We start from the raw sequence: 25,173 nt of genomic DNA, 5'->3' as shown, positions 1-25,173 counted from the left end.
TCGGTGCGTGTCTGTAGTAAAGGAGCCTCACCTGAGCCCCCGCTGTTGCTCAATCGACTTCCCAAGAACAGAGAGAAAAGGGAACTTCCAGGGCGGCCCGGGCCTCCGGGGGTTCCCACCCCATTTTTAGCTGAAAGCACTGAGGCAGAGCTCCCCCTACCCAGGCTCCATTGCCTGGCATAAAAATAACCACCATGGTTACCGATCATCTGGGAGCTATCCAGGAACGCGACAGGGAGCCAGATGGGCCACACCAGCCACAGGCACCAAATGGAGGACCCGGCACTTCAGGTATCCCAGGCCACAGGGAACCCCAATCGAGGGGCTGGCCCAGGCAGCAGTGAGGGAGAGGCTGCCTGGGCCCCTGACAGGGAGGGAACTCCTGGGCCACCCTCACGGCATCAACCAAGCTTCTTGGTTACTGCATGGACTCTAGGCATCCTTTCCCTGCGTGGGGACACAGGAAAGCTAGAAACAGCCTAACGCCGACCTGGAGAAGGCAAGGGGCTGGGACAGAGCTGGACCCAAGACTAAAAAGGTCAGAGGCCCCACGCTGGGCAGGGCTAGGCTGGATGCAGACTGCCACCCCTAGGACAGGGACAGCCAACCCAGAGCCAGGAGGGAGGGTGGGTAGACGGCAGCAGGGAGCCGTCCTGAGCTGCACTGCGCGACTGGCGGATCTGGGCAAGTCTGAGGGGGATGGACTGAGTGGACTAGATGGACAGGCAGAACAGACTGAGCTGAGGCAAGCTGGGTGGGCTGAGAAGGCTACCCTGTTCCTTTAGAGGATAGGCTGGCCAAGCTGAGCTGTACTGAGCCAGGGCAATCGGGGCTGGCCCGGGCCAGGTGGGTTTAGCTGAGTTGAGTGAGTGGACTGGGTAGAGTGAAATGATCTACCCTCAGTTGAGCCAGGTTTGAGCTGGGTTATTCTAAGCCCTAAGGTGGACTGAGCTGGACTTATCTAGGGGCAGGGCAAAATCAGGCTGAGCTGAGGTGGCCTGCACTGAGTGGTCCAGGATTGGGTTAAGCTAAATTAGGCTGACCTGGACTCGACTGGACTTGGTTGAAATAAGCTGGGCCGACACAGGAGTAGAGACAAGCTACAGTTCTCTACTTAGGATAAAAGGGGTGTTCGTGGACTATCTGGACTGAATGACACCAAGCTAGGGTATTACCTGCTGAGCTTACCTGAGCTGGCCTGGGCTCAGCAGGGCTGCACTGAGCCGGGCTGAGCTGAGCTGAGCTGAACAGACCTGAGCCAAGCTTAGCTGGTTAGGCTAAGTTGGGCTGAGCTAAATTGGATTGAGCTGAGGAGGGCTAGGCTGGATGAGAGACCTGATGATGGACAGGGTTAAAAGCTGGGGTGAGCAGGGCTTAAATTATTGAACTAAATTGGGCTGGGGTGATCTAAGTGAGTTCAGCTGGGATGAGCTGGTCTGGGCTGAACTGTGCCAAAGTGAACTGGGCTAAACTAGGCTCGCCTGAGTGGACTAAGCTGGGCTGGGCTCAACTGGGTTCAGCTGAACTGTGCTGGGTTAGACTAAACTGGGTTCAGCTGGGCTGAGTCAAGCTGAACTGGACTAAGGTGGCCTGGCCTGGCCTGAGCTGTGATTGGAAGGGCTGAGCTGAGCTGGGCTGAGCTGGACAGACCTGAGCCAAGCTCAGCTGGTTGGGCTAAGCTGAGTTAAGCTAAATTGGGTTGACCTGTGGAGGGCTGGGCTGAGTGAGGGATCTGAGATGGACAGGGTTAGAAGCTGGACTGAGCTGGGCTTAGATTGCTGAAGTGAGTCGAGGTGGGGTGAGCTAAACTGGGTTTAGCTGGGATGAGCTGGTCTGGGCTGAACTGTGCCAAAGTGAACTGGGCTAAACTAGGCTCGCCTGAGTGGACTAAGCTGGGCTGGGCTCAACTGGGTTCAGCTGAACTGTGCTGGGTTAGACTAAACTGGGTTCAGCTGGGCTGAGTCAAGCTGAACTGGACTAAGGTGGCCTGGCCTGGCCTGAGCTGTGATTGGAAGGGCTGAGCTGAGCTGGGCTGAGCTGGACAGACCTGAGCCAAGCTCAGCTGGTTGGGCTAAGCTGAGTTAAGCTAAATTGGGTTGACCTGTGGAGGGCTGGGCTGAGTGAGGGATCTGAGATGGACAGGGTTAGAAGCTGGACTGAGCTGGGCTTAGATTGCTGAAGTGAGTCGAGGTGGGGTGAGCTAAACTGGGTTTAGCTGGGATGAGCTGATCTGAGCTGGGCTGAACTGAACTGAGCCAAAGTGAACTGGACTGAACCAGGCTAGCCCTGAGTGGGCTGGGCTGGGCTAACCTAGGTTCAGCTAGGCTCATATGGGCTGGGCCAAGCTAAGGTGAACTGAACTGAGCTGAGCTGCGCCAAACTGGGTTCAGCTGGGCTGGGCTGAACTGACCAGAAGTAGACCTGGATGGGCTGAGCTGGGCTGAACTAGGCTAGCCTGAGCGGGCTGCGCTAGGTTGGACTGGGGTGGGGTGAGCTGAGCTGAGCTGGGCTGGGCTAGGCTAACCTAACCCAACCTAACCTGGGTTCAGCTGGCCTAGGTTGGGCTGGGCTGGGCTAAACTGGGTTCACCTGAGATGTGCTAATATGGGCTGGGCTGGGTCAGATTGAGGTTAGCTGACCTGGGCTGGGCTCAATTGAGTTCACATGGGCTGGGCTGGCCTGGTCTAAACTGGGTTTAGCTGGGCCAGGCCAACTGGGCTGAGGTGGATGGAGCGGAGCTGAGTTGAGCTGGCCTGGCTGGGCCTAAGCTGTGACTGGAAGACCTGGGCTGAGCTGGACAGACCTGAGCCAAGCTTAGCTGGTTGGGCTAAGCTGGGTTGAGCCAAATTGGGTTGAGCTGGGGAGAGATAGGCTGAGTGAGTGACCTGAAATGGACGGGGTAGAAGCTGGAGTGAGCTGGGCTTAGATTATTGAACTGAATTGGGCTAGGGTGATCTAAACTGGGTTCTGCTGGGATGAGCTGATTGGGGCTGGGCTGAAATAGGCTAGCCCTGAGTGGGCTGGGCTGGACTAACCTAGGTTCAGCTGGGCTCATATGGGCTGGGCCAGGCAAAAGTGAACTGAACTGAGCTGAGATGTGCTAAACTGGTTTCAGCTGGGCTGAACTAAGCTCGCCCAAGCGGGATGAGCTAGGTTGAACTGGGGCGAGCTGGGCTGGGCTGGGCTAACCTAACCTGGGTTCAGCTGGCCTAGGTTGGGCTGGGCTGGGCTACACTGGGTTCAGCTGAGATGTGCTCATATGGGCTGGGCTGGGTCAGGTTGAGGTTAACTGAACTGGGATGAGCTGAGCTGGGCTCAACAGAGTTCACATGGGCTGGGCTGGCCTGGCCTAAATTGGGTTTGGCTGGGCCAGGGCCAACTGGGCTGAGGTAGATGGAGCTGAGCTGGCCTGGCTTGAGCTGTGACTGGAAGACCTGGGCTGAACTGGACTGTCCTAAGCCAAGCTTAGCTAGTTGGGCTAAGCTGGGTTGAGCTCAATTGGGTTGAGCTGGGGAGGGCTAGGCTGGGTGAGGGACCTGTGAGATGAACATGGTTAGAAGCTGGACTGAGCTGGGCTTAGACTGCTGAACTGAGTTGAGCTAAACAGGGTTTAGCTGGGATGAGCTGAGCTAGGGCTGGGCTGAACTGAACTGTGCCAAAGGGAACTGGACTGAACCAAGCTAGCCCTGAGTGGGCTGGGCTGGCTGAGCTGGGCTAACCAAGGTTCAGCTGGGCTCACATGGGCTGGGCCCGACTAAGATGAACTAAAGTGAGCTGAGCTGTGCTAAACTGGGTTCAGCTGGGCTCATATGGGCTGGGCCAGGCTAAGGTGAACTGAACTAAGCCAAGCTGTGCTAAACTGGGTTCAGTTGGGCTGGGGTGGGCTGAACTGACCAGAATTGAACTGGGCTGGGCTGTGCTGAACTAGGCTAGCCTGAGCGGGCTGAGCTAGGTTGGACTGGGGCAACCTGGGCTGGGCTAGGCTAGGCTAAGCTAACCTAACCTGGGTTCAGCTGGCCTAGGTTGGGCTGGGCTAAACTGAGTTCAGCTGAGATGTGCTAATATGGGCTGGGTTGGGTCAGGTTGAGGTTAACTTAACTGGGCTGACCTGAGCTGGGTTCAGCTGAGTTCACATGGACTGGGCTGGCCTGGCCTAAACAGGGTTTGGCTGGACCAGGCCAACTGGGCTGAGGTGGATGGAGCTGGGTTGAGCTGGACAGACCTGAGCCAAGCTTAGCTGGTTGGGCTGACTAAGCTGGGTTGAGCTAAATTGGGTTGAGCTGGGGAGGGCTAGGCTGGGTGAGTAACCTGAGATGGACAGGGCAGGAGAAGCTGGATTGAGTTGGGCTTAGATTATTGAACTGAATTGGGCTGGGGTGATCTAAACTGGGTTCTGCTGGGATAAGCTGATCTTGGCTGGGCTGAACTGAGCAGAGCTGAACCTAGGTGGGCTGGGCTAAACTGGACTGAACTGGGCTGCTGGGCTGGACTGGGTAAGCTGGGCTGAGCTGAGCTAGGCTAAACTGAGTTGGGATGGGCTTGGCTGGGCCAAACTGGGTTCAGCTGAGATGGGCTAATATGAGCTGGGCTGGGCCAGGCTGAGCTCAACTAAACTGGGCTGTGCTGGACTGGGCTGGGCTGGCCTGGCCTGGGCTAAACGGAGTTCGGCTGGGCTGGGCTGAGCTGAGTAGGGATTAGTTGAGCTGGTCATAACTGGATTTAATTAGCTAGGCTAGACTTAGCTGACTAAGCTGATCTGGACTGGATTCATCTGTGTGAAGTTGGGGTGAGGTGGCTATTTTAAGTCCAGCTTTGCTGAGCTAAACTGGACTGGGCTAAATTGAGCTGGACTGACCATTCTCACCTGGTTGAGTAAGAGGAGCTGAGACAGAAGCAAGCTGGTTGAGCTGGCTGGACTGAAATGAGAGTTTGCTGCCTGCAAGGGGAGGTCCTGGGCTGACCTGGGCCAGGCTGAACCAGGCTGGCCTAGAGTGCACTTCAGAGGGTGACTCCTGCGGTGGGCCAGTCTCAGCTGAACTTGGCTGTCCCGGTGGGCAGAGTGGGACTGGATACTGTGATTTTCAGGGTGCCTAGAGCAGACTTCAAGACCAAGCTAAACTGGGCTCCAGGGGCAGGATGGGCTGGCGACTTGGGGCTCCAGGGCCGGGGCGAAGGGCCACGCTGTGCAGACCACAACGTCTGGGCCAGGGTTCTGTTGTGGGAGGGACTGCCCGGGGCATCAAGGCAAGCCTTCCCGCCCTCCCCTAGAGGTCAGGAGTAGGCAGAGCACCATGGGCGTCTGGCAGGTCGGGGGGGGCTGCTGTGTTGGGGAGATGGGGGCTCGGCACTCGAGAGCCCGAGGAGCTGAGACCACAGCCTCGGGGGATGGGAGTCGGTGTTGGAGGGCAAGCAGACCATCCACCATGAGCCCAGAGAGAGTGTGAAGTGGGGGGGCTCTGGTGTTCCACGTCCCATGGGGTCCCCGGGTTTCAGCCTAGGGGCATGGCCCAGTGCCTCTGCTTCTGAGTGCCCATGCTGCAGCGCCTTGATGGGGACGCTGGGGTCATCCTGGAGGCACCCCCTTCCTGAGCCCATCCTGAGGATAGTGGCTGAGCAACAGCTTCTGGTGGGGGAACGGCGGCCCTGGGAGGTGCCCTGGGCTGGGGACTTGTGGGGATAAAGGCCCAGAATGAGCCTGGCCATCTGGATCCCTGGGCTGCCATGGGGTCCCTAGCTCCTCCATCCAGACCCCCAGGCCTGATGGGCCCTGGCCCGAGGCTGGCACTGACTAGGTTCTGTCTTCACAGCCTCCATACAGAGCCCCTTCGTCTTCCCCTTGATCCCCTGCTGCAAACACATTCTCTCCAATGCCACCTCCGTGACCCTGGGCTGCCTGGCCACGGGCTACTTCCCGGAGCCGGTGATGGTGACCTGGGACGCAGGCTCCCTCAACAGAAGCACTATGACCTTACCAGCCACCACCTTCACGCCCTCCGGTCACTATGCCACTATCAGCTTGCTGACCGTCTCGGGTGCATGGGCCAAGGAGATGTTCACCTGCCATGTGGTGCACACTCCATCGTCCGCAGACAAAGAGGTCAACAAAACCTTTGGCGGTAAGAGAGGGCCAAGCTCAGAGACCACAGTTCCCAGGAGTGCCAGGCTGAGGGCTGGCAGAGTGGGCAGGGGGTGAGGGGGTGGGTGGGAACACCCAGCATGCTTGGGTACCCAGGCCAGGAACGTGGGGGCAAGAGGGAGGGCGCACAGAGCTCAGGGAGGCCAACAACCCTCATGACCATCAGCTCTCCCCCAGTCTGCTCCAGGGACTTCACCCCGCCCACCGTGAAGATCTTACAGTCATCCTGCGATGGCGGCGGGCACTTTCCCCCGACCGTCCAGCTCCTGTGCCTCATCTCCGGGTACACCCCAGGGGCCATCAATGTCACCTGGCTGGAGAACGGGCAGGTCATGGAAGTGAACTCGCCCACCCCTCCTGCCACGCAGGAGGGTGAGCTGGCCTCCACACAAAGTGAGCTCACCCTCAACCAGAAGCACTGGCTGTCGGACCGCACTTACACCTGCCAGGTCACCTATCAAGGTGACACCTTTGAGGACAGCACCAAGAAGTGTGCAGGTACGTTCCCACCTTCCCTGGTGGCCACCACAGAGGCCAGAGAAGGTGGCGGGCGGGCCTCACACAGTCCTCCGGTGTACCACAGATTCCAACCCGAGAGGGGTGAGTGCCTACCTAAGCCGGCCCAGCCCGTTTGACCTGTTCATCAGCAAGTCGCCCACGATCACCTGTCTGGTGGTGGACCTGGCACCCAGCAAGGGGACCGTAACCCTGACCTGGTCCCGGGCCAGTGGGAAGCCTGTGCCCCAGGTCCCCGCAAGGGAGCAGAAGCAGCGCAATGGCACGTTAACCGTTACGTCCATCCTGCCGGTGGGCACCCAAGACTGGATCGAGGGGGAGACCTACCAATGCAGGGTGACCCACCCCCACCTCCCCAGGGCCCTCGTGCGGTCCACGACCAAGACCAGCGGTGAGCCACAGGCAGGCCAGGGTTGTGGAGAGGAGGGAGGGAGGGAGCGAGCGAGCGGAGCCTGGGCTTGACCCCATGTCTGGCCACAGGCCTGCGTGCTGCCCCGGAAGTCTATGTGTTTGCAACGCCAGAGAAGCTGGAGAGCCGGGACAAGCGCACCCTCGGCTGCCTGATCCAGAACTTCATGCCTGAGGACATATCGGTGCAGTGGCTGCACAGTGAGGTGCAGCTCCCGGACGCCCGGCACAGCCTGACGCAGCCCCGCAAGACCAAGGGCTCCGGCTTCTTCGTCTTCAGCCGCCTGGAGGTGACTAAGGCCGAATGGGAGCAGAAAGACGAGTTCATCTGCCGTGCAGTCCATGAGGCAGCGAGCCCCTCATGGATCGTCCAGCAAGCGGTGTCTGTAAATCCCGGTAAATGATGCACTCCTGCCTCCCTCCCTCTCAGGGCTCCATCCAGCTGTGCAGTGGGGAGGGCTGGCCAGACCTTCTGTCCACTGTTGCAACCACCTCAGGAAGCCACCCCCAATAAACCGTGCCTGCTCAGAGCCCTGGGTACACCCGTTCTTGGCAGCGGGCAGGGCTGTGGGCAGGGGCATCTTGGCACAGAGGAATGGGCCCCCCAGGAGGGGCAGTGGGAAGAGGTGGGCAGGGCTGAGGCACCATTTCATCCATCTGTCTTCATGTCAGGGGTATTTGTCAAACAGTGTATCTGCAGGGACTCATCACAGATACCCTGGGCCCTCTCTGCCCCTACTCTGGGTTCACCCCCTCCAAGGAGTCCAAAGACCCAGGGAAGGTCCTCAGGGAAGGGGGCAAGGGAGCCAAGCCCCCACGGCCCTCTCTCTTGGGGACTTGGCTTCTACCCCCCTGGACAGGAGCCCCTGAACCCCTAGGTGTGGATGGGCACACAGGCCCCTCCAGGTGGAAAAACAGCCCTCAGTGAAACCCCCACACAGGCACACAGGACCCCAGACAGCCCTCCCCCGAGTCTGTGCCACTGCAGTTCGCCTCTGTGCCCTGCCCCGCCTTGCAGAGCCCTGGCCCCAGCACAGGGCCAGTGAGGCCGAGCCCACTCACACCCCACAGCTTCCGCCACCCTGCCCTGTGGGCTCACCAGGCCCAGGTCAGCACCCAGGCCCCCTCTCCTACTGCCCCTCCCCTGCCCCTCGGTCCATCCTGAGTTGGCCCCCAGGGAACGGCCAGCCTCACACACCCAGTCACACCCAGTCACGCCCACTCAAGGCACAGTTGGGCATGTACCAGGCCCCATAGCGACTCCACAGCGCCCTGCACCACCACCAGGATGCCAAAGGCACCCCACACATGGTCACATGTGGCCCACACTCCGCCTCCCATGCTGCCTCCAGCCAGGCTACTCCCAAGCACTTCCTCTAAGTCATGCCTGGGCCGCTGGATCCCAGACAGAAATGGAGAGGCCTCACATGGTATCCTCTAGTCCAACCCTCCCTGTCACCCTGTCAAACACAGGATGGATGCACCCCAGGACCTGGGCTCCATCCCACTCCCCCTCTCACCCACACCAGAATCCCAGAGCAGGCTACATGCCCCTCCCAGGCCTCAAACCCACGGGTGCATCTGACACCCCCGATCCAAACGCTCCCCGTGGTCATGCATACCAAGTGCACAGCACCCACCAAATCCACACAAACACAGGTGCTGGGCACCCCGTGAGCACACAGCCCCTCTATGTCTGAAGACAGTCCCTCCACACCATCACAGCCATGCACTCAGCTTCACTCTCACATCCCGGCCCACCTGCACCCAGCTCCGGGCCGGGAGCAGCAGAAAGAGGTGTGAGGGGCCGAGGCTGGACCTGCGCCTGCTGGTGGCCCATGACCAGCAGGCAACTCAGGGCATTGGGGAAGGGAGTGGAGGGGACCCAGGGCAAGAGGAGCCAGAGGGACCAGGCTGGTAGGCGGGGCCGGGCCAGGGTAGGGCCAGGAGGCCACTCTGGACTCCCACAGGCCTGGGCTCATAGTCCACACCAGGACAGCCCCTCAGAGCACCCACGCAGTGAGTCCCAGGTCTTGGGAGCCAGGCTGCAGAGCTCACGCATCCTTCCAAGTGCCCTGAGTGAGGGGCCACTCCTGTACCAAGGTGCTGGGTCCTTCTCTTGGGAGGGGGTGGGGTCTAGAGAAAGGTGGAGTAGAGGTAACCAGAAAAGCCATAAGGAACAGAGGGAAAATGGGGCCAGAGTGGGGGCCCACAGACGAGAGGTCAGGAGTGGTCAGCCTGGTCCTGGGCTGTTGACTGACTCAGGACCTGGGTCCCCACCCTCAGGGTTGGCTGGCGGCTCTGCGCAGTCCCAGAGGGCCCCTGATAGGGTACTCTGCCACTCCGAACAGCAGCAAGGGCTGCCGAGAGCAGCAAGGGGCTCTGTCCCCGACCACCACTGCCACTGTGGAGCTGGGAGGGCTGACTGGCCAGATCTCCCAGAGCTGGACGTGTGCGTGGAGGAGGCCGAGAGTGAGGCGCTGTGGACGTGGACTGGCCTCTGCATCTTCGCCACACTCTTCCTGCTCAGTGTGAGCTACAGTGCTGCCATCACACTCCTCATGGTGGGCACCCACCTCCAGGGGCCAGGGCAGGGGGCTGGGCAGAGCCAGCAGAGCGCCCTGACCCACGCCCTCCCCTCAGGTGCAGCGGTTCCTCTCAGCCACGCGGCAGGGGAGGCCCCAGACCTCCCTTGACTACACCAACATCCTCCAGCCCCACGCCTAGGCCACGGGCCACTCGCGCTCCACCAGGCCTAGCTGCTTCTCTGCCGGCACCTGAGCCTCCCTCGGGCTGTGCCCTGCCCTGGGTGGGAAAAGGGAAGCAGACAAGAAAAGGGGGCGCAAGGTCACTACTGTGGGCTGATGGCCAGTGAATCTGAGCCCAGAGGGGCCCGCTCAGCCTGCAAGGTTAAAGGTGCCGACAGAACCACCAGTCGCAGCCCCCACCCCAAAACAGTGTCTGTCCCTTCAACGGAGTCATCGAGAAGGGGGTGGCTGCTGGCCGTTCTGAGCTCATCCCAGGCCCCTGGGTCTCAGGGTCACTCCCATTCTGACTGTACAATCACCAAAAGCCAAGGAGGGCCCAGCACCCAGCCCAGGACACAGCTGAGTCTGCGTCCAGCCCAACGCCAGCCCACGGCCTCACTCCCCAGCCTTGGTCTGACCCTTCTACCCCTGAGGTCCAAGTGCCTGGCATCCCGTCCCCCAGGCCTCACCCACCCTCTTTCCCTTCACCCACCCCTCCATCCATCCGCAGCCCCCATCCCTGCAGCGTGAAGGAACAGGGAAGCTCTCTGAGGCCAGGCCACAGGACTGCTGGGGACTTCGGGCCCCTGGAGTGGGTAGAGGGGCTCCCACAGCCAGAGGAGGGGTTTCCTGCAGGGACAGCAGCTGCTGACCTCATCCCTGTGACCTCGTCCAGCCTCTGGCTTCAGCAGTCCTATTTCCTTCCCTCTGGGTTTCCTAGTAAAGTTCCTTTTCACAAATCCCACGTCTCCAGAGTGCTCTTTGGGAGGTGTCTGTGGCCCTGGAGTGGCTGGTGGGAGGCAGGACCCCTGAGGATGTGGAGGAGGAGCCAGAGGGGAAGGAAGGGCAGGGGCCATTCTGGGGTCCTGAGAACCAAAGTGTCTAAGCAGTGGTTCCCATCAATCACCCCTCAGCACCCCAGAGACTCCCCAGCTCAGCCCTGTCATGCCTGGTCTGCTGGTCTCAGCCCAGAATCATGCCTCTTCTCAGATAAAGTCAAAGCAACAAGCAACATCAACCCCTTTGTGGGCAAAACCAGAAGAGGGGCCCATGCTGTGGTCAGCGCAGGAGGCCCCAAGAATGTGGCTGCACAGTCACCAAGGTGGGGGCTGGTGGCGGCCCCCAGGACCACTGGCCACACACCCTGATCTACCACCCACTGAGCACAGACAAAGTTGACTCCCCATCCCACAGCCGCCCACCAGCCTGGACCTCCTGAAGAGCTGAGATGACACAGGAGCAGGCTAGGGTCCCAGAACCATCGGGGTCACAGGTGGGCATGACCCATACCTTGCCTCAGGGCAAACATGCAGCTTCCCTGACTGGAGAGACCTGTTTACAAGGGTGTCCACAATATCCTAAAAATGGGAGAGAATACATAATAGGCATGACAAAGGGCAGGGTTCCCTCATATACAAAGAGCACTCAGGAATCAAGAAGAAAGGTGAGCAATAGGTTCACCCAGTGGCCAATAATACAAAGAAACCATTTTAACAATTAGAAAAGTGAAAGTAGGGAGGAGGGGATAAAGGGGGTAGAGGTGCTTCTTGGCCCTGACTGAGGGCACGTGAATTGCTAAGACCACTTTTTAGGGCAAGTTGGCAAAATGCCCCAATGCAGGAGAGTCCTCTCACAGTGATGGCCCCACAGGGAGAGCCTCGCTCTGTGCCAGGAGACCCACATCACATGGAGTCTGGCACAAAACAGAATGAAGCAAGCCTGCCACAGTCTGACAGCGGCACCTGGTCCCCCGCCCTGTCCTCCACTGTGACCTCAGAGCAGCTGGGCACAGGGGAGAAGGTGAGGAGCGACGGCTCCCTATGGGGTAGAAAACTCCAAAGTGGGCAGTGCTGAGGCCGACTGGGTCCAAGCAACACCAGAGGAGGGGGCGTCGCAGGACATGGCCAAGGCCACAGCCGCTGCCCCTCTCCTCACACACTCCCTCGTTCACAGACACACAGGCACACACTCGCACATGCAAAAACACAGGTTCACACACACAGACTCCACCTCTCCTACACATTTGCACTCACACACCAATCATGCACTCACAAACACGTGCTGACATGCTCGGGCGTGCTCACACCCACACACACACAGTCTCAGGAAGCCAGGCCCTCAGTCCACCCCATCACCAGCCCAGGGTCTTGCAAACCCATGTCTCCTACAACAGACCGGCCCTCCGCAGCCAAGGTCCCCCGGACCTGGGAGCCCCTCCAGCGGGACAGAGCTCAGTGACTCCTTTCTCTGCCCTCACTCTAGATCTCGAGACCCCCATCACCCCACAGCAAGGGCAACAAGGAGCCAGCTCACTGCCCCACTGTGGCAGACATCCTCGCACACAGAAAACTCCCCCCCTCAAAGGCCTGAGAGGAAGCCGAGATGAGCACCCACGTAGAGGGGACAGAGGGGGCCCGTGGGGAGGGGCAGAGGCCTAGATTCACACCCAGGCTCAGAACAGCGCCCCTGCCTTCCACATGGCCTGGCCTCCTGGAAGCAAGAGGATGCTGTCTCAGGGTTCCTCCATCCCCCTCTTTATTCCCCTATTAACCCACCAGTGGGTACAACCATGGCCCCCAAAAGATAGAGCCACATCCTAGCCCCTGGGGCCATTGAGTGCAGCATTATTTGTCAAAAGGGCCTTTGCAGATCCCATCAAGGTAAGGATTTCGAGATGAGGGCACCGTGGATTGTCAAGGATTTTGAGGTGAGGGCACCCTGGATTATCAAGGGGGCTAGGTCCAAGGACAAGTGTCCTAGCTGGAGACAGATGAGGAGACACAGGGATGGGGAGAGGCAGAGGCAGACAGGGGTGGTGCTATGGACTGAGCGTCTGTGTCTGCCCAAAACTCATGTGTGACAGCCCTAATCCCAGAGTGAGAGCATGCAGAGCTGGGGCCTTGGGGAGATGGTTAGGGCCTGAGGGGGGAACTCTCAAAAATGTGATTCGTTCCCTAATCTCACTAGAGACACTAAAGAAAAGGGACCCCAGAGAGCAGCCCTGTCCTCTTTCCGCCACCTGAGGACATAGGGAAAAGATGGGGGTCTGTGAACCAGGAAGCGGCCCTTACTGGAACTTGACCCTGCTGCCATCCTGACGTTGAACTTCCAGCTTCGAGAACTGTGAGAAATGAATGTTGCTGATGAACCCACCAGTCTCTGGTATTTTTGTTATTGCAGGCAGAAATGACTAAGACACAGCAGCCACGTCCCGCTGGCGAGGGCTGGGGCATCCCGAGGTTCATAACAAAAGCTCCAGAGCTTCCTTGAACCGCCAGGGTGTGTCTTCCCAGGACCCTGGGGCAGCCCCCGGCTACCTCCCTCCTCCTCTGCCCCCCACCTGCCCTGATCCGGCCTCACTGACACTCCCTGGATTTCACCCCATAGCCTCCGCCGGGGTGGCCCGGCCCCATGGCCAGGGCATCTTCCATTCATGCCCACACTTTCCAGGACTCCGGGGCAGCAGCTCCTCTGTGAAGCGCCCCTGGCCTCCCATTGCCAGTGCCACCCGAGCCCCCAGAAAGAGCTGGCCTCCCCTGACTCCAGGGCCAGCTTCGCTGGCGGGATCTCTCCAACGCTACGGCCGGCTCCCCAGTGATCCACAGTAGGAGTGCCACCTGGGCAGTGCTGGACAGGGTAGAGCAGGCACCTTGGCCAACCTGACCTGCAGGGCTGCAGCTAGGAGACGGGGTGCCCCCCATGCCCCCACCCTGGGCTGCAGTTTGGGACCCCCCGTGGCCCATGGGGCAGGCTGAGGGAGGCCAGGCCGGAGTGACTCCAACCCAGCAGTGCAAGACTCACTCTCCCCAGCCGGATGCCCGCCCTGGGGCCCCAAGGCCCCTCACCAGGGGTCCACTCACAGGCGCCCTTCCCCTGCAGGTGGTAGGGGGACCCTCTCTGGCCCTGTGTCTCCCCTTCACCATCTCTGTCTCAGGGTCTCTGAGCCTCCAACCGTGTCTGTTCCTGTTTCCCTGAATTGTGGCCCCCACCCTGCCCTGTGGAGCCATGTGGAGCCATGAAGCCCCATGGCCGGTGGGGTCACAGAGCCCTGGCCATACACACCTGGCCCCACCACAGCCAGACCACAGACCAGACATGACGTGGAGCCGCACGGCCGTGTCTGCTGGGGCAGGAAGTGGGCGAGTGACCCCGTCTGTAGGCCAGACATACAAGCATGCAGGCCCTCCCCTCCAGCCCCTCAGCATCCAGCCACATCTGTGGACACAGGCAGAGCAGCGGAGCAGGGGTCTGCTAAGGACAGACGGTCATCAGGGCAGGGCCTGGGCCGGGCCTGGGCGCCCTCCCCACAGCAGCCCCTCTTGGCCACACACCTGTGAGGGTGCCCCTGCCACGACGGCCTGCACACCGGAGGCCACTCACCCAGCCCGGTGGGTCCTCCAGCAGCCTGACCAGGTGGGTCTTGGAGGTCTCCAGGCCTCCATCTCCTCCTCTGCACATTGAGGAGTCCAGCCAGGCTGGTCCTGGCCCCTTCTGGAAGCAAAAGGTGGATAACAGGCACCAAGATAAGAGGCAAGGACAAAAGAGGCCACCACAGAGACTCCGGAACCACAGGACAGGACTTCCTAACCGGCAGGAAGGATCTGGGCACTGGGGCTAAGCCAGGCTGGCCAGGCCTAAACTGGGATGACCCAGCCCTTCCTGGGATACAAGGTGCACAGCTTTCATGGCTGAGCTGAGGCCTAGGCTGAGCGAGCCAGAGGGCAGAGGAGAAGATGACCTGGAGCCAGTTGATACACGTCCATGTGGGCTGCCCTGAGCTGCCCTGGGCTGAGCTAGGCTGGGCTGGATGGAGCTGAGCTGAACTGGGCTGAGCTGTGCTGAGCTGAGCTGGGGTTGGGCTGGGCTGGGCTGGGCTGGGCTGAGCTGGGCTGGGCTGGGGCTGAGCTGGACTGAGCTAGACTGAGCTGAGCTGGGCTGAGCTGAACTGGGCTGGGCTGGGCTGGGCTGAACTGGGCTGGGCTGAACTGGGCTGGACTGGGCTGGGCTGGGCTGGGCTAGGCTGAGCTAGGCTGGGCTGAGGCTGAGCTGGACTGAGCTAGACTGAGCTGAGCTGGGCTGAGCTGGACTGGACTAGGCTGGACTGGGCTGGGCTGGGCTGGGCTGGACTAGGCTGAGTTTAGCTAGGCTGAGCTGAGCTGGTTTGGGCTGAACTGGCCTGGGCTGAGCTGAACTGGGCTGAGTCAGGCTGAGCTGAGCTGAGCTGGACTGGGCTGGGCTGGGCTGAGCTAGGCTGACCTGGACTGTGCTAAGCTAGGCTGGGCTGAGCTGAGTTGGCCTGAGTTAGGCTGGGCTGAGCTGAGCTTGGCTGAGCTGGACTGGGCTGAGCTGGGCTGGGCTGGGCTAAGCTGGACTGGGCTGGGCTGGACTGGGCTGGGCTGGGCTGGGCTGGGTGAGCTTAGGTGGACTAAGCTGGGCTGAGCTGGGCTGAGCTGAGCTGAGCTGGGCCGGGCTGAGCTGAGCCGGGCTGAGCTGAGCCGGGCTGAGCTGAGCCAGGCTGAGCTGGACCAGGCTGGGCTGAGCTAGGCTGGGCTGAGCTGAGCTGAGCTGAGCTGAGCTGGGTTGAGCTGGGCTGGGCTGAGCTGAGCTGAGCTGAGCTGAGCTGAGCTGAACCAGGCTGGGGTGAGCTAGGCTGGGCTGGACTGGGCTGAGCTGGGCTGGGCTGAGCTGGGCTGGGCTGGGCCGGGCTGGGCTGAGCTGAACTAGACTGGGCTGAGCTGGGCTGGGTTGGGTTGACCCAGGCTGAGCTGAACTGGGTTGGGTTGACCCAGGCTGAGCTGAACTGGGTTGGGTTGACCTGGGCAGGGCTGGGTTCAGCTGGGTTAGGCTAAGCTGGGTTGGGCTGGACTGAGCTGGGTTGGGCTGAGCTGAGCTGGGCTGGGTTGGACTGAACTGGGCTGAGCTGGGCTGGGCTGAGCTAGACTTAGCAGAGCTGGATTGGTTTGGGTTGAGCTGGGTTCAGCTGGGCTAGGCTGAGCTGGGCTGGGCTGAGCTGGGCTGGGCTGGGCTGGGCTGAGCTGAGCTGGGCTGGGCTGGGCTGGGCTGGGCTGAGCTGGGTGAGCTTAGGTGGACTGAGCTGGGCTGGGCTGGGCTGGGCTGAGCTGGGTGAGCTTAGGTGGACTGAGCTGGGCTGAGCTGAGCTGAGCTGAGCTGAGCTGGGCTGCACTGGGCTGAGCTGGACTGGGCTGCTCTGAGCTGAGCTGAGCTGGACTGGGCTGAGCTGGGTGAGCTTAGGTGGACTGAGCTGAGCTGGGCTGGGCTGGGCTGAGCTGGGCTGGGCTGAGCTGGGCTGAGCTGAGCTGGGCTGAGCTGAGCTGGGCTGGGCTGGGCTGGGCTGAGCTGAGCTGGACTGGGCTGCTCTGAGCTGAGCTGAGCTGAGCTGAGCTGGACTGGGCTGAGCTGGGTGAGCTTAGGTGGACTGAGCTGAGCTGGGCTGGGCTGGGCTGAGCTGGGCTGAGCTGGGCTGAGCTGGGCTGGGCTGGGCTGGGCTGGGCTGAGCTGGGTGAGCTTAGGTGGACTGGGCTGGGCTGGGCTGAGCTGAGCTGAGCTGAGCTGGGCTGGGCTGGGCTGGGCTGGGCTGGGCTGGGCTGGGCTGGGCTGGGTTGACCTGGAACCAGGCTGGGGTGAGCTAGGCTGGGCTGGACTGGGCTGGGCTGAGCTGAGCTGAGCTGAGCTGGGTTTGGCTGAGCTCAGCTGGGTTTGGCTGAGCTCAGCTGAGCTGGGTTGGGCTGGACTGGACTAGGCTGGGCTGGGCTGAGTTGAGCTGAGCTAGGCTGTACTGAGCTAGGCTGTCCTGGGCTAGGCTGAGCTGACCTGGGCTGGGCTGTGCTGAGCTGGACTGAGCTGGGCTGACCTGGGCTAGGCTGAGCTAGGCTGACTTGGGCTGGAATGGACTGGACTGGACTGAGTTGGACTGGCCTGGGCTGGGCTGGATGGGCTGAGGTGGCTGCTAATGTGGGAAGGAGGCTGTGGGTTTAGTGTGACTCCACCTGCAGAGCCCTGAGCCTAGCTGTGTTCTTAGGGGTTCTGAGGGCCATGCAGCTGTGTTCTTAGGGGTTCTGAGGGCCATGCAGCTGTGTTCTTAGGGGTTCTGAGGGCCATGCAGCTGTGTTGCACCACAATTCTGTCTTCCCTCTTGCCCTTTGCCTGAAGGAAATTTGGAATGGGCTCGGCCCAGAGCTCCCCGGTGTAGCAGGCCCTGTCCTGGAGGGCCTGGCAGGGACATGGCTTAGCCTACTGGCCTCGGTCCTGAGACCTCATAGGCCACAGGGGTCCACTGTGGCTTGTTTGGGCCTGGGGTGGAGCTTGTGGAGTGGTGGGTGTTGGACCTGAGACTCTGACTGGGGACAGGGAGGTGGGGTCACAGCCAAGCCGTCCCATCCCTACCCCATGCACACAGCACTCAGAGCCCAGGCTACCTCCTCAGAGCCCCCGCCAAGATCCTCTCTAGCTGCAGGGGAGAGAGCAATATATGTCCCCCCACCCAGAGCGGGAGCTGCAGTCAGGGAGCTCAGGGGACTCACCCACGCCACAGCAGAGCCCTGTTTAATACAACTTGTGTCTGGGACGGCCTGGGTCAGAGGCCCTATCTGAGGAGCATGTTCAGAAACCGTGTCGCTGGGATCAGACAGCCGGCTCCAAACGCAGGCCTGTGGTGCAGGAGCTGTGTGACCTTGGGGCCGTCACCGGGCCTCTCTGTGCTGGGTTCCTCCCGTGTAGAGGAGAGGCAGGCACAGCCTGTTGTCCTGGGGACACTGGCATGAGGGCCGCGTCCTCACAGCACATTCTGTGTTCCAGCATCCCCGACCAGGCCCCACGTCTTCCCGCTGAGCCTCTACAGCACCCAGCCAGATGGGAATGTGGTCGTCGCCTGCCTGGTCCAGGGCTTCTTCCCCCAGGAGCCACTCAACGTGTCCTGGAACAAAAGTGGAGCGGGCGTGACCGTCATAAACTTCCCGCCCAGCCAGGACGCCTCCGGGGGCCTGTACACCACGAGCAGCCAACTGACCCTGCCGGCCACACAGTGCCCAAGCGACCAGTTCGTGACATGCCATGTGGAGCACTACACGAATCCCAGCCAGAATGTGGCTGTGCCCTGCAAAAGTCAGAGGGCAGGCTGGGGAGTGGGGCGGGGCCACCCCAGCCTGCCCTGACACTGCGCCTGGACCCGTGTTCCCCACAGGGAGCTGCCCCTTCACTCACACCAGAGTGGACTGTGGGCCGAGCCCCAGGAGGTGGTGGTAGACAGGCCAGGAGGGGCGAGGCAGGGGCACGGGGAAGGGCGTGCTGACCAGCTCAGGCCATCTCTCCACTCCAGGTCAATGCCCCATGTCCCTCACGCTGCTTATGCTGCAAGCCCCGACTGTCACTGCGCCGGCCGGCCCTCGAGGACCTGCTCCTAGGTTCAGAAGCAAACCTCACGTGCACACTGACCGGCCTGAGAGATCCCTCGGGTGCCACCTTCACCTGGACGCCCTCAAGTGGGAAGAACGCTGTCCAACAGTCAGCTGAGCGTGACCCCTCTGGCTGCTACAGTGTGTCCAGTGTCCTGCCCGGCTGTGCCGAGCCATGGAACAATAGGGAGACCTTCACCTGCACTGCTAAGCACCCTGAGTTGGAGACCCCGCTAACTGCCACCATCTCAAAATCCGGTGGGTCCAGACCCTGCTCAGGGCTCTGGTTTGCAAAGCATATTCCCAGCCTGCCTCCTCCCTCCCGGTCCTGGACTCGGGTGCTCATGCCAAGTGCAGAGGGAAACTGAGGCAGGCTGAGAGGGCCAGGACACAGCCCAGGGTGCCCACCAGAGCAGTAGAGGCTCTCTCATCCCCTGCCCAGCCCCCTGACCTGGCTCTCTACCCTCCAGGAAACACGTTCCGGCCCGAGGTCCACCTGCTGCCGCCGCCGTCGGAGGAGCTGGCCCTGAACGAGCTGGTGACGCTGACGTGCCTGGCACGTGGCTTCAGCCCCGAGGACGTGCTGGTTCGCTGGCTGAAGGGAACAGAGCAGCTGCCCCGTGACAAGTACCTGACTTGGGAACCCCGGCAGGAGCCCAGCCAGGGCACCACCACCTTCGCCGTGACCAGCATACTGCGCGTGGCAGCCGAGGACTGGAAGAAGGGGGATGCCTTCTCCTGCATGGTGGGCCACGAGGCCCTGCCGCTGGCCTTCACACAGAAGACCATCGACCGCCTGGCGGGTAAACCCACCCACGTCAATGTGTCTGTGGTTATGGCGGAAGTGGACGGCACCTGCTACTGAGCTGCCCGCCTGTCCCCACCCTTGAATAAACTCCATGCTCCCCCAAGCAGCCCCACGCTTCCATCCAGCGCCTCTGTCCATCCTCAGGGTCTCAGCACGTGGGAAAGGGCCAGGGCACGGAGAGGGAAGAACAACCCTGCCCTGAGCCTCGGGGGGCCCTGGCACCCCGGGAGCCTTTCCACCCTGGTGTGAGTGTGAGTTGTGAGTGTGAGAGTGTGTGGTGCAGGAGGCCTCGCTGGTGTGAAATCTTAGGTCTGCCGAGGCAGGCACAGCCCAGGGTGGGTTCTGAGAGACGCACATGCGCCGGAGAGTTCTGAGTGGGCAGCGGCATGGCCGTTTGTCCCTGAGAGAGCTGCCTCTGGCTGCAGCTGGGAGGGAAATAGAGTGTGAGAGGAGCAGGCTGGCCGAGAAAGAGGCAGGTAGCGGGAGGAGCAGCGAGGGAGTGAGGGGCTGGACTCCAGGGCCCCCCTGGGAGGACAAGCTCCAGGAGGGCCCCACCACCCTAGTAGGTGGGTCTCAGGACATCCCCACTGACGCATGCAGAAAGGGGCACCTCCCCTTAACCACACAGCTCTGTACAGGACACACGGACACATGTGCGCACTCACACCCACATATACACCTGAGCCCTGCAGGAGCAGAACGTTCACAGCCCAGACCCAGCTCCAGAAAAGCCAGAAGAGTCCCCTCCCAAGCCCCCAGCAGGGCATTCCCAGGCTCAGCCTGCTGCCCCAGGCCCCTTTGGCCTCCCTGTGTTTCCACTGTGCACAGCTCAGGGACCAACTCCACAGACCCCCTCCCAGGCAGCCCCTGCTCCCTGCCTGGCCAAGTCTCCCATCCCTTCCTAAGCCCAACTAGGACCCAAAGCATAGACCAGGGAGGGGCCGCGTGGGGTAGCATCAGAAGCAGACCAGTGAAACAGGGCCTGCCCGGGGCCCCTCTGCATGCCTCTGGCTTCCGCTTGGGGCTCCCAGGAGTGGAAGAACTGTCCCACAACCACTGTGGGGACACCTGGCACCAGGACTCCCACAAGGGGGCAGTGGGGCCCCTGCTCTTGCCTTAGACATCTTCCGGGCCTCCCCAGGGGCCCCCGCCTTCTGGCTGCCTCCCTCTGCTCTCAGGGCCAAGGTGAGGTGGAGGTTACTGTCACCCCTGAGGGTCCAGTCACCAGAGGGTGAGAGCAACAGGTCACCCAAGGAAGCCCTGCCACAGAGAAGCCTTCCAGCCCATGGGACCCAGGACCTGGCCCAGAGGAGGGGCTTTTAAAGAGACAGGGAAAGAGGGAGAATCAATAGATGAGGGGTTGAACCAGCAGGCAGAGATCAGGCAGACACATGGGTAGATCCTAGGACATATAATGAATGGATGGGTGGATGGAGGATTGGTAGATGGAGGATGGGTGGGTGGTAAAATGGATGGGTGGGTAAATGGCTGGATGGAGGGTGGACGGATGGATATATGATGGATGGATGGATGAAGGATAGGTGGACGGGTGGATGGAGGATGGATGAGTGGATGAATGAAGGATGGAAGATGAATGGATGGATGGACTGGATGGATGGATGGATGAATGGATGGATGGATGGATGATGGATGGGTGGGCAGATGGAGGATGGATGGGTGGATGGAGGATGGAAGATAGATGGAGGAGTGAATGGAGGATGGGTGGATGGATGGAGGATTGAGGATAGATGGGTGGGAGGGTAGATCTTTGGAGGATAGGTGGATGGAAGATAAATGGATGGAGAATTGCTTTATGGATGGATGAGTGAATGGATGGAAAATAGCTTTATAGATGGATGGGTGGATGGATGGATGGATGGATGGAAGAAGGATGAATGAATGGAAAATAGCTTTTTAGATATATGGGTGGATATTTAAATGATAGCCTTATATTAATAGATGAATGGAGGATGAATGGATGGGTGAGTGGGTAAGAGTGTTATCGATGGAGGAGTGGATATACAGATAATAGCTTTGTAGATGGATGGCTGGATAGATGGACGGAAGGAGAGAAAGATAGCTGAATGACTGGATGTATCAGCATATGACAAGCAGGTACAGCTGTACAAGGGAGGTCTATGCCCTGAGACCCTGAGGAAAATAAGAATGCCTGTGCTGGTAGCTCTCACCTGGCCCTCCCTTGTAACCCCTCAGCCACATTCCCTGGGAAGGCAACAGAGGCCTCTGGTCTTGCCCATTCAATCTTTGGCACACTGAATGTCAGACCCAGGTCTCTGTCTTGGACCCAGATATCCTTGAGGGTGGGTGTATCTGGTCCTCTCTGGCCCCAGGACCCAGTCACTGAATACGTGGCTGGACTGAGATAGGGTGGGGGTTGAGGGGTGGGAGGGTACCTTGGGCTCAAACTACCCTTGGAGAAGTAGATGGTATCTACTTTCTGCCCTGCTGAGTCTCTCCCTGAAGTGCCCTAAGAACCTCAAAGACAGAAAGTCCCAGCCCCTCAACTGGGACCCTGCCTCCTCATCCTCCCTGGGGGAGTCTCAGGCCTTAGATGGGGACCCAGACCCCACTGTCCCCAGACTCCAAGAAAACATACCCACTGTTCACATAGGTCTGGGCCTGGAAGGCTCTTGCTGTGTTGCAGATTGGCAGATGCTGCCTCCCTCTGTGGTGCTGGACTTGCCGCAGGAGACCCTGGAGGAGGAGACCCCTGGTGCCAACCTGTGGCCCACCACCATCACCTTCCTCACCCTCTTCCTGCTGAGCCTGTTCTATAGCACAGCACTGACTGTGACCAGCGTCCGGGGTCCATCTGGCAACAGGGAGGGCCCCCAGTACTGAGCGGGAGCCAGCAAGGCACAGGTAGGAGCCTAGGAGACGGATGAGCCCACAGTGGATGGGGTGGGCTGCAGTGCTTGGCTGTGAGGAGAGCACCACCTGCTCCCACTGTGGGGGCACGTGCTCTCCTGGGGGGGCCCTTCACAGACACTGAGGACACAGGCAGGCCCAGGGTCAGGACTGAGCTTCCCTCCAGTACAGTAACCAGGATTCCGTCCAGGCTCCCATGAGCCAGGCCAGGGCTAGGACAGAGGGCATTGGCAAGGGTGTTGCTCCTTCAGGCTGTGACCCCTCTCTCTTTGCAGGGAGAAAGTGTGGAGGAACGTCTTGGAGAAGCCAGCTATGCTTGCCAGAACTCAGCCCTTTCAGAATTCACTGACTTGCCCTTACTCACATGCCTTCCAGGTGCAATAAAGTGGTCCCAAGGAAAATGTTCACAGACTCTGAATGAGGGATGGGGGTCAGGGAAAGGGTGGTGGCTTTAGACCGGAGGATGCCTGCTTCAAAGTCCCCCTGGGTGTCATGGTGGTCATGGTGGTCATGGTGGGCATGGACAGAGGGTACCCCTAGTCCCAAAATCAAGAAACAACCTGATCTTGCATGAGGCTGAGGCCCAAGGATGAATGCTGGATTCACCAGAGACCATGGCAAAGAAGCCTGCTCCCAAGAACTATGTGGGATCCCTGTTCCCCATAACCTAGACAGCCCTAGTCCTCCTCACTGGGTCCTCATCCTGATCACAGGGCCCTGGTCCTGACCAGTGGGCCCTTTTACCGATCACTGAGCTCTGGTCCTACTACTTGGGCCCTGTTCCTGATCACTCAATTCTAGCCTTGATCACTGAGCCTTAGTCCTGATCACTGAGTCCTACTCCTGTTTTTAACCCTGGACCTGATCACTCAGCCCTGGTCCTGGTCACTCAGGCCCTGGTCCAGATCACACAGGCCTGGTCCTGGTCACTCAGCCCTGTTCCTCATCACTCAGCCCTGTTCCTGGTGACTCAGCCCTGGTCCTGATTACTCAGCCCTGGTCCCGGTCACTCAGCCCTGGTCCTCATCACTCAGCCCTGGTCCTGATCACCCAGCCCTGGTCCTGATCACTCAGCCCTGGTCCTGATCACTCAGTCCCGGTCCTGATCACTCAGTCCCGGTCCAGATCACATAGCCCTGGTCCTGATCACTCCATCCTGGTCCTCATCACTCAGCCCTGGACCTGATCACTCAGCCCTGATCCTGATCACTCAGCCCTGGTCCTGATTATTAGACCCTGATCCTGGTCACTGGGCCCTGGTCCTGATTACTGAGCCCTGATCCTAATCACTGAAGCCTGCTCCTGATCAATGAACCCTGGCCCTGATCAAAGGGCCTTGTTTCTGATCACTGGGCCCTGGTCATGCTAACTGTGCTCTGGTCCTTACCCCTGAGCCCTGGTCCTGATTACTGAGTCTTGGTCCTGATCACTCAGTCTTGGTGCTGATCCCTGAGTCCTAGACTTGATCACTCAATTCTGGTCCTGATCACTGGGCCCTGGTCGTGATCACTGAGCCCTGGTCTGGATCACTAGGCTCTGGTCCTAATAACTCAGTCCTGGCTGGATTGCTGAGTCTTGATCCTGATCACTGGGCAATGTTCTGGATCAATGAGCCCTGGCCCTGATTACTGGGCCCTGGTCCTGCTAACTATGCTCTGGTCCTCACCACTGAGCCCTTGTCCCAGTCAACACTCAATAACTGAGCTCTGGTCCTAGTCAATAGTCAATCACTGAGCCCTGGTCCTGATCACTGGGTCCTGGTCCTGATCATTGAGCTCTGGCCCTCATCACTGAGCCCTGGTCCTAATCACCTGGGCCCTGGACCAGATCACTGGGTCCTGGTCCTGATCACTCAGTCCTGGTCCTATCACTGAGCCCTAGTTATGATCACTGAGCCCTGGTCCTGATCACTGGGTACTGTTCTTATCCCTGAATCTTGGTCCTGACCACTGAGCCCTGGCCCTCATCACTGGGTCTTGTTCCTAATCACTGGGCTCTGGTTCTGACCAGTGGTCCCTGGTTCTGGTCCCCTGAATCCTGGTCCTGATCAGTGGGCTCTGCTCTTGACTTCTGAGTCCTGGTGCTGATCATCCAGTCCTGGTCCTGATCACTGGGCCCTGATTCTAATCACTCAGTCCTACTTTTGATCACTGAACCCTGGTATTTATCACTGAGCCCTGATCCTGATTGTTGGGCCCTATTTCTGGTAACCGAGCTCTGATCCTGACCACTGACCTGTGTTCCTAATCACTGAGCCCTGGACAGATCACTGGCCCCTGGTCCTGATAAATGACCACTGTTCCCAATCGTGGAGCCCCAGACCCGATCACTGGGCCCTGTTCCTGATCACTGAGCCCTGGTTCTGATCACTGAGCCCCAGACCCTGATCACTGGGCCCTGTTCCTGATCACTGAGCCCTGGACCCGATCACTGAGTGCTGGTCTTGATCACTGAGCCCTGGTCCTGATCACTAAACCCTGTTCCTGATCACTGGGCCCTGTTCCTGATCACTAACCCCTGTTCCTGATCACTGAGCCCTGTTCCTGTTCCTGATCACTGAGCCCTGGTCCTGATCACTGGGCCCTGGTCCTGATCACTGGGCCCTATTCCCGATCACTGAGTGCTGGTCCTGATCACTGAACCCTGTTTCTGATCACTAACCCCTGTTCCTGATCACTGAGCCCTGGTCCTGATCACTGAGCCCTGGTCCTGATCACTGAGCCCTCTTCCTGATCACTGAGCCCTGGTCCTGATCACTAACCCCTGTTCCCGATCGCTGAGCCCTGGTCCTGATCACTGAGCCCTGTTCCTGATCACTAACCCCTGTTCCTGATCACTGAGCCCTGTTCCTGATCACTGAGCCCTCGTCCTGATTACTGAGCCCTGGACCCAGTCACTGACCCCTGTTCCTGATCACTGAGCCCTGGACCAAATTACTGAGCCCTGGACCAAATCACTGAGCCCTGGACCAGATCACTGAGCCCTGTTCCTGATCACTGAGCCCTCGTCCTGATTACTGAGCCCTGGACCCAGTCACTGACCCCTGTTCCTGATCACTGAGCCCTGGACCAAATTACTGAGCCCTGGACCAAATCACTGAGCCCTGGACAAGATCACTGGGCCCTGGTCCTGATCACTGAGCACTGTTCCTGATCACTGAGCCCTGGACCCCGTATCGCTGGGTCCTGGTCCTGATCACTGAGCCCTGGTCCTGATTACTGAGCCCTGGTCCTGATCACTGGGCCCTGTTCCTGACCA

The 25,173-nt window shown here is 60.0% G+C and overlaps 1 protein-coding gene and 2 gene segments (V, D, J or C); all 3 read left to right on the top strand.

The window, feature by feature from the left end:
- The first annotated feature begins 179 nt into the window (after nucleotides 1-179).
- On the top strand, nucleotides 180-7,591 carry LOC104673052. The segment is given in 5 exon segments: nucleotides 180-291; nucleotides 5,808-6,116; nucleotides 6,314-6,634; nucleotides 6,720-7,043; nucleotides 7,133-7,591. Coding segments are annotated over 5 exon segments (1,383 nt in total).
- Nucleotides 7,592-8,898: 1,307 nt separating this feature from the next.
- On the top strand, nucleotides 8,899-10,521 carry LOC115897603. Its single transcript, XM_030930859.1, has 3 exons — nucleotides 8,899-8,977; nucleotides 9,164-9,624; nucleotides 9,704-10,521. The coding sequence occupies exons 1-3, from the start codon at nucleotides 8,899-8,901 to the stop codon at nucleotides 9,785-9,787; spliced, it is 624 nt and encodes a 207-aa protein (XP_030786719.1). The 3' UTR covers nucleotides 9,788-10,521.
- A 7,386-nt stretch (nucleotides 10,522-17,907) lies between these two features.
- On the top strand, nucleotides 17,908-22,316 carry LOC104673021. The segment is given in 6 exon segments: nucleotides 17,908-17,928; nucleotides 18,008-18,040; nucleotides 18,125-18,476; nucleotides 18,689-19,021; nucleotides 21,692-21,909; nucleotides 22,191-22,316. Coding segments are annotated over 5 exon segments (936 nt in total).
- Nucleotides 22,317-25,173: the final 2,857 nt, after the last annotated feature.

The sequence above is a fragment of the Rhinopithecus roxellana genome, chromosome 5 (assembly GCF_007565055.1).
Source record: "Rhinopithecus roxellana isolate Shanxi Qingling chromosome 5, ASM756505v1, whole genome shotgun sequence".
NCBI classification, from domain to species: Eukaryota; Metazoa; Chordata; class Mammalia; order Primates; family Cercopithecidae; genus Rhinopithecus; species Rhinopithecus roxellana.
The sequence above is the reverse complement of the archived record's forward strand: the minus strand, read 5'-3'. Positions and strand labels throughout refer to the sequence as shown.